Source organism: Zea mays, chromosome 1 (assembly GCF_902167145.1).
Source record: "Zea mays cultivar B73 chromosome 1, Zm-B73-REFERENCE-NAM-5.0, whole genome shotgun sequence".
NCBI lineage: Eukaryota > Viridiplantae > Streptophyta > Magnoliopsida > Poales > Poaceae > Zea > Zea mays.
Genome location: NC_050096.1, coordinates 123465649 through 123479899, shown reverse-complemented (window position 1 = coordinate 123479899; position 14251 = coordinate 123465649). Strand labels below are relative to the sequence as shown.

Sequence of the window (14251 nt, the reverse complement as noted above, 5' to 3'; positions counted from 1 at the left end):
GCTGAGAAGAGAAGTTGTCAGATGTTACATTCAGGGGGAGTTGTTGGTCTATGTGGACATTATGACCGTGCATATGCATATTTACCTTTTTATGTCGCATGCATTAGTTTATGTCTTATGCATTTGGAACTGGCTTGAACTGTTAACTCTATGTCGTATGTCTGTGGACAATTATCTATAATATTCTGTGGGTTGAACTATGTTTCAGTTCAAATTACTCTGTGTGTGGTTAATCGAGGAATAGTTACAATTGTTGTGCTTACTCTACGTATCATCTCTTGTATGCCTCGATAACCATGATTGTAGGAAAGTCTCCATCAAACTTTGATATATTATGTGTGTTATATCTTCAGCTTCAAATAATCCTGCACACACTTAGGGGGAGCCTTTCTTACATACCGAGTTTTTATTGGGATTTATCTATCTCTCGGACAGAATTTCAAATCAAGATAAGTCCTATGAAACTCATCTCCAAAATCTATCTTATACCTTAGGTATGAGAGAGATTTGGAAAAACTAAACTTTTCTTTAATATATTATGTAGTGTTGTCATCAATTACCAAAAAGGGGGAGATTGTGAATCATCTAGGCCCCTTTGGTGATGTTTTGGTAATTAATGACAACTGCTTGTGGACTAACGATTCTTGGATAAATAAGAATGCAGGGTTGGACCACATAGAACAGGAAATGTTGGAGAATCATAAGCATTGGTTGTGGATCAGATAAAAGCAAAGGTATAATATAGGTTTCGTTTTTGCCGGTCTTAAGGAGTTTAGAGAAGATACCTGATCGGATTAGTAGGCTAGATAGCCGTACTATTAAGAGGGGTCAATGACTTTGATCTGTGTAAAGCTTAGTGCCTCATAGAGCATCAAGTAGTTGCATTTGCATGAGGACTAACAACGCTTCAAATTTCTTGAGTTAAAAGTTCTTTCAAAAGCAAGTTTGAAAAATTGCAAAGTCTTGGATGCGCGAACCGTCCGGGCCTTAAGGGCGGACCGTCCGCGATCCACCAGAGGGGTCCGAAGTCTGACCACTTCGGAAGCCACTTTGTTCTATTGCACTGCGGACCGTCCGGGCCTTAGGGCCGGACCGTCCGCAGTCATGACCAGAGAAGGCTGGTTTCGGGCCAGTCCCTGAATTATAGCGCGGACCGTCCGGCTGTGTTGGGCGGACCGTCCGCAAGTGTCAAACATGTTTTGGACAGGGACTATGTGATTTTGTAGATTTGTACTACGGACTGTCCGGGGGACTAGTCCGGACAGTACTGTCTCAGGTCGCGGACCGTCCGGCCTTATAAGCGGACGGTCCGCCCGTGTTATGGTTCGTGTACCTCAAGCTTCCAGGTCGCGGACGGTCCGGCCTTGGAGGGCGGACTGTTCGGATCCACCTTTTCTGACAGCTCTGACAGTTTTCAAACGAGAATTATAGCCGTTATATGTACGGCGGACCGTCCGGCCCTAGGGCGCGGACCGTCCGCGTGTGCGCAGAACTGGTGCTTTTTGCACATAACGGTTGGATTTTGATGGGGGTCTATAAATAGAAGGGTAGCTCGTGTGAGAGAGCTCTCTTGGCCATTCCTTGCACACATTGAGCTTATTTGTGATCCTCCAACTCACTCTCTCACACTCTTTGCTTGAGATTGCATTCTAGTGAGAGATTGAGAGTTCCTAGTGCATTTGCATCATTCGGTGATTCTTGAGGCACTAGGTGGTACACCGAGCAAGCGTCATTGGCTTATTACTCTTGGAGGTTGCCGCCTCCTAGACGGCTCGGGTGATTGTCTCCGTCGAGCTCTCCAAGAAGATTGTGGAGAAGCCGCGGTGTTGATTGTGAGGGGTTCGCGCCTACCTCGCCGAGCGGCAAAGGTGACATTAGTGGAATCGAGGTATTGAGTGATTTCTTGTCCACTTGGCTCAAAGATCAAGTCGTGCCTTGATAGAGGAGCAAGTGAGAGCTTGAAGTCCACCTCAACGTGGATTAGGGGTGATCGGCAAATCACCGATACCACGTGATAAATTTCGGTGTCTCTACCTTCTTGCATTACTTATTGCCTTGCAAGTGATTAGTGTTTTGCATATTGTTCCTCAAGTATTCAATCAACGTAGTTGTTTCTCATACATTATTTACTTGTTGTCACTAGAGAATTATTACTCTTGTTATATTGATTAAATTTACCTAGTGTTTTTTATTTTAGTCAAAACCGCCTATTCACCCCCCTCTAGCCGGTGTCCTAGATCCTACAGGAGGGGCCGCGGCGGGGAGGGGCTCACGCGGGGGGAGGGGCGCGACGGGGGTGGGGCTCGCCAGGGAGGGGCGCCGGGGAGGGGCCGCGGCGAGGAGGGGCTCGCGCGGCGGAGGGGCGCGACGGGGGCGGGGCTCGCTGGGGAGGGGGGCGCCGGGGAGGGGGACGCGGCGGGGCAGGGGAGGGCGCACGGCACGGGCAGGGGAGGGCGCGCGGGCAGGGGGAGGGCGCGCGGCCAGGGGAGTAAGAAAGGGAGGGGGAGGGAGAGAGAGGGAAGGAGAGGGAAGGGGAAGCTCACCTCGGGGATCCAAACTCCGGCGATCACCGTCTCCAAACCCTAGGGCACCACAGGGAGAGAGAGGGAGAGGTGGGAGAGGGAGAGGGAGGTTACTGCGTGGGAGAAATCAAATGAGAGAAAGAGACCAAGGGAGGGGGGCACGCGCATGGGGGCAGGGGCGCCAGGGGCGCGCGGGCCGGACTGGGCCGGGCTGGGTCACATCGCGGATCAAAGTCCACGACACACACAACCACCAATCGGAATCCGGTCGCGAACCAAAATCTGAAACGGGACGAGACGAACACACGACTAACCACGACATCGGACAAAGAAATATGCTTCAGCATGATGCAACACCCATGACATTTAGGTTTTGTTTACACATGACATAGACACCGTCACTATATTGCTTTGAAATTAGGAAGAAGGAGCGAAACGAGAAAAGGAAAGAGAGTAACGTCTGAATTTGGTGAGTAAGTAGAAGAAAAAATTCTACCCACCAAATTCAGGGCGTTACAATGACCACCCTAAAAAACAGTACAACCATGAGGGTGGTATGAGACGCCCTTAACTAATTAATTAGAGGAACTGAGGTGTAGTTTACTTCGCCGTCGTGCCGTCAATGGGGCTTGGTGTATGTGGCTCGCTCCATCGAGGGTGGTTTGCCCCTTGGGGAGGAGTGCGGTATATTTAGAAAACCTAACGGCCGGCTACAACCTCAGGGAATCTTTGTAAAGGCTTCGTAGTGAATCACTGGCCATTCACCTCGGGAGTGAACAAGGATCTTGCAAGCCCGGGCTAGAGAGGGAATCACGGCTCATGGATAAAGTGTGCAACCTCTACAGAGTGTTATGAAACTGATATATCAGCCGTGCTCACGGTTATGAGCGACCTTGAGAGCTCCTTTGATTAGAGATACTATGATTACAAATGATGATGATGATATTTATGGTTTCGATGGTTATGATTATAATTTCTGGTATTCTTTCCGTTTGGAAGGAGTAATTTTGTGCTAATAACTTGGGTTTAATGCTAAAACATGGCTCTCTACTAGTAATCATTACCTGACCAACTAAAAGCAACTGCTTTAATCCTAACCACACATAAAGCTAGTCCACCTCAGCCAAACGGGACAATTGCTGAGTATGTTGATGTGTACTCACCATTGCTTTACAACAACAACCCACAGGTTGCCCACATTGCAACCACTACTCAGGAGAAGATAAAGTCATGGTGGAGGATTTCAAGTAGTTCCAAGACTATGATATATGTTTAAGACTATGTGGATGTCTGTGAAGGTCGTGTATTGCTACGTTTCGTTTTCGCACTCTGATCTATGTTTAATACTATGTGGATGTCTTGGACATCATGATGTAATCAAATTAATACTTTTTTATGTTATTATTCGAGCACCGTGTGATGATGTCCAACTATTAAACTGTTGTGTACGTGAATTGCTAATCCTGACACATATATGGTTTGCATTCGGTTTGCCTTCTAAAACCGGGTGTGACACTTGGAACCACGGGCCTGGGTGAACTCCGGCTGCAGGTCGCGAGGAAGGAGTGGTTGCTCGCGAGAGTTCTCGGCGTTATGCCAGGTCGCATGCTCACGCTCCTGGGCAAGGAAGTTCCGACGGTTTGTTTGGGATTATAAACTGTCAAGATTATATAATCTAACTTATTTATAAGATTTAGTTCAAAATAAGTTAGAAGTAGATTATAATCTTGAACAAATATATCCTTAAGCTATCTTCAGCAGCTTACCTATTTCTAAATTTCAAACTTTAATTTGTAAATAATGCACTATATACGGTGTAGAACATATTAGGTAACCACAATGAATTGCTAGACACATTGTTAAACCCTCCGCCCTCCCTCCATTGTGTCTCCTTTCCCAGAAAAACCCTCGTTCAGCTGCTACACTCACCGCGGTCTCTCTCTGTCCATTTCCCGCCTCCTCGCCGCAACTAGGGTTTCTTAAGCCCTCACCGCCCATGGCGAGCGGCAGGGCGGCTACATCCAGTTCCATCCTCGTCAACGCCGCCGGCACCAGCAAGACCCTGTCCGCATCGCTATGGTGGGACTCCTTCGTCGTCCTCTCCGACGACCTCGACCGAGCCACTGCTGGCCCCTCTGTCCCGGATGCCCTCGTAAGTGCAGTTAATCCCTAGTCCGCCTGCCGCGTTCGCAGAATCATCAGTCGTAACAGTTGGCTTCCTTTGCTGCAGGCTAAGCGGATCAAAAGCCACCACGCGTGGCTCCGAGGGTCGGTCTCTATGTTCGGGAAGCCGAACGACGCGTCCAGGAGCGCACTGGAAGTTGGCGAGGTTGCCGTCGGGGAGCGTCGCCTCACTGTCAAGCCAGAGCTCAAGGAGGCCGCGCTTCGTGCAAGCAAATGCCTGGTAATTTTGCTTCCCCTGTCTCACGTATTGGATGTACATAATAATTAGTAGATTCTGGGTATAGATATCTGTTTCTTTGAGTTCCTGAAGTCCCATATGTTTAGCTTAAATTTGTATTTGGTAGCTAAACTGTGTAGGCCCGTAAGTCGACTAGTGTAGGGGCTTGAGATTCCGTAGAATTGCTTGAATGCTGAGTAGTGACCAAGGTTTTCCCCCCTTTTGTTTCGATCTTGGAATTTTAGTATTATAGATCTCTCAAATATGCCATACAATTTCTTTGAGGGATACCCGTTGATGCTTACTGGTTTGCCAGAGTAATTGACATAACTTAGATTGATTTTTTACTTTGAGTCAGAAGCGCAGAACGCTTTGAAATCTCAAATATTGGCCTGCAGATATTTGTAGTTATAATCATTTATCAGATGACATCATTAATTTAAAATGGTCTTAGCAAAATTTTTCAGCGCTGAAGTTAGCCATGTTTAACATCAATATTGGAAAAGGGCCACCAAGGCACCAGTATATGATTTCCACTAGAATGAGAAGTATTAACGCCACTCTCGGTAGAAATGAAATTTCCCAGGATTTCCATTAGTTCATTACCATGACTTTTTCCTGGATGCCCCCCCTCTAAATTCTTGCAGGAAATCTTAGTGCCAACCAGGAAGGCCTTTTGGCCATCCAATATTCCAATTTGACATAGATGTCTCATTTTTCATTAGCACTGACTACTGATTGACATAGTAAGTATTATGGCAATTGGAGCCATTAGGATAAGGAAATAATAAGTTAGATTGATTTGGTTACTTAGGATAAGGGAAGAGATAAATTAGATCGATTTTGGTTAGTTAGGATAAGGGTCGCTTGCTTAGGGGTCAAGTAAGTCTCTCTATATAAGGAGAGGAGACCTATCAATCTAGTCAGGCAAGAATTAAGAAGGAAAACCCATAGTTATTAAGGCGTCCTCAAGGCGACGCTTAAGCGTCGCCTAGGCGGTAAAGCGCTTGGCCGAGACAAGGCGTCCGCCTCGCCTTACCCCAGCGCCTAAGGCGAGCGGAATGCGAGTGGGAGAGAGGGCTCTGCCCGTTGGCACCCGCGTTAGGGAGGGAAAGGTGGTCGTGAGGGGGCGCCTGAGTGGCCGCGCCGGTTGCTGGCAGCCGGTGGCCTGGAAGGCGCCTGGTGCCTGCCCAGAGTAGATCTAGCGACGAGATAGAGGGGGGGGGGAAGAGGAGAGGGGGCGAGCATGCACAGAGCAGTGCTGGCGGCGATGAGCTCAGTGCTGGGCTGTTGGCGGCGGGGGGGCGGGGGAAGAGCCTGGCAGCTAGGAATGGGAGGGAAGGGAAAGAAGTGGCTGGCAGGTGTGGGGTGGGTAACCTAATTTTGACGGGCTAAGTTGGCTGCTGGGCTGGTTTATGAGCTGCTTGGACTGACTTGACCCTATTTGCTAGTGTAATACATCTATGAGACTATATTTCTATATATTTTATTTCTATTATCTATTTTTATATATTATTAAGGCGTCGCCTCGCCTTATGCCTTATCGCTTAAAAGTTAAAAAGGGGGTTGGTCGCCTTAATTCGCCTTGCCGCCTTAATAACTATGGCCTATGGGAAACCCTTCCCTCTTGCTCGGCCCGTCGGCCGTGGGCAAGCCACCGCCAACATGTACATAACAGCATGAAAGATCCTTTTGTTATTCAACCTTTGCCCTGCCATCCACTTAAGGATATGGCTATTATTCTGCCTCAACATGCAGTGCACAGACATTATTGTTTGTCTTCTCTTAATTTAATCTTGGTTACTGTCATATATATAGTCAGCCTAAAGATTCTCTCAAATTGTTTACTATCATTTGTTTGACAGTACAAAATATTTGTGACAATATGATATATTTGTAACATTTGGTGTACACATTTTTTCCTGAGTGTTTGTCCAATAAAGCTTTGAGAAGTTGAATAGTATTAGCATGATCATTATTTCGATAAATCCCATATTTTCTGCTATTTGATGCAAAATTTGGCTTTTTTTGTGGACCATCCATATACTATCTTAGTATTTTGCTTTTCAAACAAAAAGTTCTGCTGTGTTGCTAATTTTGTATTCTCTCCAGAACCTGGATGAAGTGCAATCATACATTCTGGTCAAGAGATCTTCAGAAGTCTCTCCAACAATCCGTGATGCTGATGCTGAGGAGTTTCTTCATCTGGTATAATTCTGAAAAGATGTTGATTGTAGAAACTGCAATGTCAATGCTGTAGTGTAGTTGTCATTTGATTCTATGCAATTGCACTCTATCCTTCCATGTTGTTTTAAGAAAATTGCAATAAAAAGAAAAGACATACTTCAGGCACAATTTTGTGTGTTTACTTTAGAGCAAGTATAATAAGGTGACGTAGGCGGCTGCAAGAGATGGCTTGTCAGATTTTTGGTGACGTGGAAGAAAGAGAAATGTATTGAGAAAGAAAGCGGACTGCTCACTAGTAGGTAGCTGAAAGTAGGCTGCTCACAGACTTCAAGATACTTTGTGAGAAAGATACTTTGTAGTTAACTAATGACATACAAATACATGGATTATTTGATTGCACATGTAATTACATTGGCCTAAACCTGCCACTAGAAATGTGGTATCTTGGGAGAGATCGCCCTGGATCGGAAATGGCATTTATAAGGGCTGCTGTTTGGGTCGATGCCTGCTACAGTACAGAGCATGGGTCATTGTTCTGTTAGCCGTGAGGACACCTAGAGATATCAGACACACTGGAGCCGCATCTACGGGAACATGGGAGAAGCGTCGGAGACAATGAGGACTAGGGTCTTCCTGCAGACCCGCAGGCAATGAGGTAGCACATGCATCTGATTCCCAAGGAGAGAGCACCAGAGAGAAGGGTGAGGGCGACTGATTTTTCTAGCCCAGGTGTGAGCTGATGTCCGCTGGTGATGAATTTCAGGCGGCGGCTATATGATGGCAAGAGCAGAGAAAGCAACAAGAGGAATGAAAGACGCGGTTGCTAGCTGTCTTGTGTGTGGACTTAGAAGGTTTAGGGAAAGTCATATTGGGCTAAGTGGGCCTTAGAATTACAGTTCAGTAGCATATATCTTTCTTCATACATTCTTTTCTCCCCCCTCTATTTAAGTCTGTAACTTGTGCTCACGAACCTTATGTGTCAGCGAACAGATCGTCCCAAGCTACTGTTCCACAAATAGTTGGTTCACGTTTACAGATGGCAACGGGTAAAATGCCCGCGGATACGAGGTTGTAATACCCGCGCCCGCGAGGCAAAACCCGTGCCCGCGCCCGCGCCCTCCATCCTCCATGGGCATAGTATCAAGCCCATATCCTCTACCCGCGGGTAGAGGATACCCGCGGGCATGCCCGATTACCCGCCATAAAGACAGTAAGTAGCAAAAATGCAAAATACTAAATCATAGTTAACACACACAGCTCTCACAATCTCACAAGTCATACCGACACAGACTTACAGACACACAGTTCTCCATAGTTCACACACATAGTTCTCACACATGACACACAATTCTCACACAGATCTCACAAGTTCAATAAATAAAGATAACAGGAAGTTCATTAGTCGGAGTCCGCCATAGTGATGCAAGATTCTTTCATTTCTTCTTCATTGTCTTCAAGACATGACCAGAAGCTGTTAAACCTTTCATCGGCAACATCTACAACCATAAGACCATATGAAATATATTAGTTGCTGCAACCTATAGTTAACATATGAAATATAAAGAGAATACAAATGCAAATGCACATGTACCTTTGAGAATACAAAATCTTGCTCTTTCACTTCATAGTGTTTCATCAAACTAGTCAACAATTCATGGGCTTCACTAACATAGTTTTCAGCTGCCTCTTCACTAACATAGTTTTCAACAATTCACTTGCCGCTGGATCTAGAGGTCCTGGAGCCGGGAGCACGAGCTCCGGGAGTAGGGACGGCCGCCAGCCACTGACCGCAGAGAGCAGGTCCGCGGCCGCCGGGATGTCGCAGGCCGACGGGATCTGGTATGCTGGCTGCTGGAAGTCACAGATCACCGGGAGCCGGGAGTCGCAGATCGCCGGGAGCCGAGAGCAAGAGCTCCGGGAGCAGGGACGGTCGCCGGGAGGTCTGCGGGCCAGGACCGGGAGTCGCTGCTCGCTGGCCGTCGACACTTGACCACTCGGGAGTTGCTAGCCGCCTAGCGTCCTGGAGATCTGGGGGACGATGGACGAGTGCGGTTGGGGAATGGGGACTTGGCCACTTGGGGGCTGGGGCATAGGGTGGCTGTGTGCCCGACTGCCCGTGAATGGAATGGACAGAGATGAGTGATGAGTGCGGCTGGGTGGTGAGACCGTGAGCGGATGAGAGAGTGGTGAAACCCTAATTTTACATATATATATATATATTTCCTGAGATGGGCCTACATGTCATATTTGTGGAGCGGGTTTAGCGGATATGCGGGTGCGGATACTGTTTTTTCTTGCCCGCTAAAAAATATCCTCTGGGTCTGTTATTGTATCCTTATCCTTGCCCGCGGATATAAAATTATACCCGTATCCGTGCCCATCGGGTTTAGTATCCGTGGGCAGGCGGATATCTCATGCCCGTTGCCATCTCTATTCACGTTCCATGTTTCAAACCATCGTCCCGCCCCATCGTTCCCGAAACTTGTGAAGTGTCGATCCGTGCATCCCTGTATCCGTTCCTCAACCCCTTGGTACCAGGAATATTGTAACATGACAACCCCTGCCATGGCGGTCACCTCAACCCTCTGTTTTTTTTTTATAATTTCTGCAGCTTTGTAGTTAATTTGCATTGCTTTGCTTGATATGTGTTGCGCTGCATGGGAAAATAAGAAGGGAGAAACACATGCTAGATGTAAGAGAGTCCGACCATGAAACAGCACCTGCTCTCTGCTCATAAATGAACGCCGCCTTGCAATGACAAAAGTGAGCAAAAATTGAAGGAAAGCTTCACTTAAACATCCTCATCTTAACCACAGTTTGTGCAGCCACACATTTCCTATCACTCCATCACTGCACATATGACATAACACAAGCACACAGCAGATCAAAAGAAGAGCAGCACAAAGTGAGTGCTTGTTCCCATGTGCCTAAGCATGAAAGATGGGCACCTTGCCAAAGTTACTGTGCATCTGTGCCTAGTACACATTTTAGGTGTCCTTGCATCACTGTGCCTCTCCTGAGTGGCTTAGCTGCATAAGCAAGCACTTTTTTGTGCTTTTTTCATCCATGGTTTCTAGTCTTGGTTTCTTCACTCACTAAACAGATTGCTAGTTCTGTTTGACATCGGAGTAGCATTTATTTCAAAGTTACATTGCAATCATCTATCAATAGTTAAATCACGAGTACATTGCCGCTGCGAACTCTGCTACACCCCAGATGTTTGAACAGTGGTTATTCTAATGATGAAGTTAAGACCATCCAATTATTGGGGTCTGAAATATTTATATTAGCACCTCTAATATAAATACTTTTGCCTCAAATTATGGTTGATTGGTTGAAACAGTGATGTATTTTTAATGTTCAGTAACATTTATCTGTAATGATATTTTTATCTATTAACTTCTCTAGCTAAGAAGGAATGTCACCATGTTATCCATTCTCTAGGTTAAACTTATGGTGTTGATGATGAGAATGTTAGTGTTGCTAACATGTTGCTAGCTTGGATTCATACTACTTAAATTTTGTGATAGATTAACAGTTCAGTTATTGCTATTCATCCCCTTTTAAAGTAACATTGTTTTTTCCTGAAGGTATCTGTACGATATTACCTTGAGCGTCAGTGCTTACTGAAGTGCATCAGAAGAATCTTTGTGCATGCAAGTAAGCTTGTAGTGTTATTGAGCTACATTACAATGTAGAGCAGTGCAAAATCCCGTTACTTCTTGATTTTCTACTGTTTTTATTCTCATGTCACATTAATAATCAAAGTTTTGCTAGGCGCTAGGCGGAATCTAGGCGATGACCCTTAGCCTAGAGACTAGTCCAGCCTAGGCTTGCCTAGGCGATGCTAGGCGTTTTTCTAGGCGTTTTGCCAACTTATATAATATATACATTTATAGATAAAAAAATAGGGAAGGATCAGTAGACATACCTTTTGTCCTTGCAGATCTGCTGATCACTGAATCCTCAAGCACTGCTGCAATAGAAGTGGACAACACTTTTAGATGCAATTGGGCCTCAATACAAGTGATAAAAAAATAGGAAATAGCAAGTTAGGTACTTATCTGAGGTCTGACCCTTCTCCCATCCATTAAGTACTGATCAGCACCATAGGAGCCTTTAGAAATCACAAACATGAAGGGACAGCAGGCAGCAACACCTATAAAATGCAGCAACACGAAATAAAATAACAAGCGCATGTGCATGATTCAGTTCTCACAAGCCACAACACAAAACACAAGCGCACAGCAGGAGTTCTAAGTTCACAAGTTAAAGATACATGGATGCATAATAAAAGCTAAAACATGACATGAAGCTGGCTCACACGCCGGTTTCATCCATCTCATCCTCATCCTCATCTTCATCAAACTCTTCTTCTTCGGACTCAAACTCTTCATTGAGCTCTCTCACTGTCAAGGGCCTGGGCGTCTAGAGCAGGGGGCCCTCGGCTACGAAGGTCGTAGCCGCGGTTCGTCGTCTTCTCCGGCGTGGTTATTCCCCACAGCCGTAGGCTTAGTTGGTAGAGAGAGGTGGAGAAGAGATAACTTGTTTGCTGCCTTTATTCCTGTCTCCCTGTGCCGCATATATAGCCATCGGCCTGCTGTTATTTTAGGCAAGCCTAAACATGGTAACACTAATCAATCACTAATCAATCACTCCTTTCCTTCCCTCTACTGTGACGGAACCTCCCAAGTAATTAGGCCCACCTACAGTTGTCCTTGTCCAACGGACATCAGACAACCCTGTAGGTGCCCCTGAACTACTTGACAAGTTCGGTATCTTTCCTTACCTCACCAGGAACGTCTCACCCGTCTTGCGGACATTACAGAACATCGGAGATAAAGAAATGCGGAAGCGAATTGCATAAACTTTACATTTATTTCAAAAGCAAGCTTGAGTTAGGTTATTACAGACCAGTCTAAAAGTGAGTGCATAGGAGTAATATTATACAAACCAGGGAGGCACAAACTCCTCCCGAGAAGCTAAAAGCAAAAGATCTTAAGTGGAGGACCGAGTCCTCCCGCACTTCAGTCTTGATTTTCTTCTTTTGGAACCACCTTGGAGCAGAAGCAACAAAAGTTTGTCGCTTCCTCACCTAAAAACAACAAAGGGATAAACCCTGAGTATGGAATACTCAGCAAGTCTTACCCGACTAAGGAAAAGACTCTCAAGGGTATGCTGGATAAATAGGAGTCAAGGAGAGGCTTTAGCAAAAATCAACTTATAGTTTTGCAGAAGAAGCTTACTAAGTGAGTCCTTACTTTTCATCTTTTAATGCCATCTTAAGTATTAATAGACTCTATTTGCATCTAGTCTAATTTCACATCAAATCAAGACAACATTAGTTTTATCCATAGTGTTCACCTCCTGACTCTAGGTTGTAGAAAAGTGACCAAGTCTTCATAACCGCGAAGGTACGGCGATCCGAATCGATTATACTCAGCTGAGGATCTCCAATCACACGACATATGTAGCACTTAACCCTTGCATATGTCAACCCGCCACCGGGGTTCTTAAGACCGGATCAGGTTCACGCAGACCGAGAGCACAGATACACCACCGTCCAGCCTCTTGCCACGGAGGGTACACGCTACTCTCGCCACCGCTCCACGCCCATCTCGTGTTGTCTTATTCCGGCCTTAGTCTGCCCGAGGCAAGGCTTACCCATGACGAGGCATGTGACCAGTTAAAGGGTCCTCGGTCAGCACGCCTACATACGCGTTAATCCTTAACCAACCTGGGTAGAACATCACCTGTTCCTACCCCAGGTTTCAATTTAAGTATTTCCACCCTTAGGAATGTGTCTGTTCCTTAGGATGAAAGAGCATCACGGGGAACTTTGCAGTAAGATCCCACTATTGCTCCAAATGAAAATATTCTTGCAGGTAGAAGCCATCCTCTCCATGGTTAAATTGAGGACAACTTCTATCCACAAGATCTAAGCAAGTCTAAGCATTTTTGTAAATCATATTTTGATACTTCACCGAAGTATCTATAAAGGTATGGATATCAAGGAAAAGCAATGCATCAAAGGGTTTCAAGTAACTCCTATGAACCTAATGCACATTTCACTAGACTTAAGTGTGCGAAAAGTATTTTGAAACACAAGGAAAGGGGTTGCATGCACCGGGGCTTGCCTTCGTTTACTGGTGAATCAGGCTCAGATCCACAGATGTCAAAGTAGAAATGATTCCCAGCCTGAGACTCCGAAGGTGGTGGTGGTGGTGTCTCCTCTTCAGTTACTTCTACCTCTTCCTCTCGTTCTAATCATAATCATACATATGTATAAGAATGGATGCCATGGGATGCTCATGAGGATGCAAAGACAACATAAACTTATCATTTATGTCTTGAGTACAACTTTCCTTCACGGAGTTCCGGGAACTTAGGGTTTCCGGAGTCGGTAAAGGAGTTCATAGGGCAGGGGGGAGTGGTTTTGGGTGTAGTGATCAAACAAGGTCCAAATCAAACCAAACTCTACCCATAGCTTCTAAATAATGTGATAAGTTCACATAAAAGGTTTGGGAAATTTTGGGCTTATTATTTATTCTCTAAAAATCCAGAATCAATGGTTTAGGCTATTTTAAATATCCTAAAATTCCTTTTTCAAACTAAAAATCATAGAACTATTTTTATTAAATACTATGGAAAATAACAAGCCTAGGAAAATTGGTCTCATAATTTTAGGATTTTTCTACTATTTTCTACCGTTTTTCAAAGTTCTGCTGAAAAAGAAAAAGGAAAAAGAGGAGCAGTACTGGGCCGATTCAGGTCCAGCCGGCCCAAGCCCGAGCGGATTCGCGCGCGCGCCCGCGCCCGCGAGGCGACTTTGCGCAGAGGCCCTCGGCTTAACGGCTAAACAGAAATAGGTCCGTTTACTATTGTTTTAAGTCACTGACAGTTCACGAAAAGGTCCCCGGGTTCTTGTCAATTCACAACTCGCAGTCCTCGACGGCGTTCAAGCGCGGCCGTGCTCCGACGAGCAAGCAGACCGGCCGATTGGGGCAGTGACCGGTGCTAATCTTCGGCTGAGACCAAATCCGAGTTCCTATGAACGTTTTCCCCAACTAAATTACACTATCGGTGGACTAGGGAGCTCCGGCCACGGTGGCCGTACGCAAAATGGGGACATGATCGTGTT

The 14251-nt window shown here is 45.8% G+C and overlaps 1 protein-coding gene across 4 annotated transcripts in view; it reads left to right on the top strand.

Moving 5' to 3' along the window:
* The first annotated feature begins 4381 nt into the window (after positions 1-4381).
* The window catches only part of LOC100279122 (uncharacterized), an 83825-nt gene continuing 73955 nt past the window's right edge, over positions 4382-14251 (top strand). For 3 of the 4 annotated variants that reach the window (XM_023301906.2, XM_023301905.2, XM_023301903.2), the window contains exons 1-4: positions 4382-4674; positions 4753-4926; positions 7036-7131; positions 10701-10770. In XM_023301906.2, coding sequence (XP_023157674.1) covers positions 4519-4674; positions 4753-4926; positions 7036-7131; positions 10701-10770 — 496 coding nt within the window. In that variant the 5' untranslated portion in view covers positions 4382-4518. The remainder of the gene's footprint in view (positions 4675-4752; positions 4927-7035; positions 7132-10700; positions 10771-14251) is intronic. The other variant, NM_001350807.1, reaches the window with a different exon arrangement.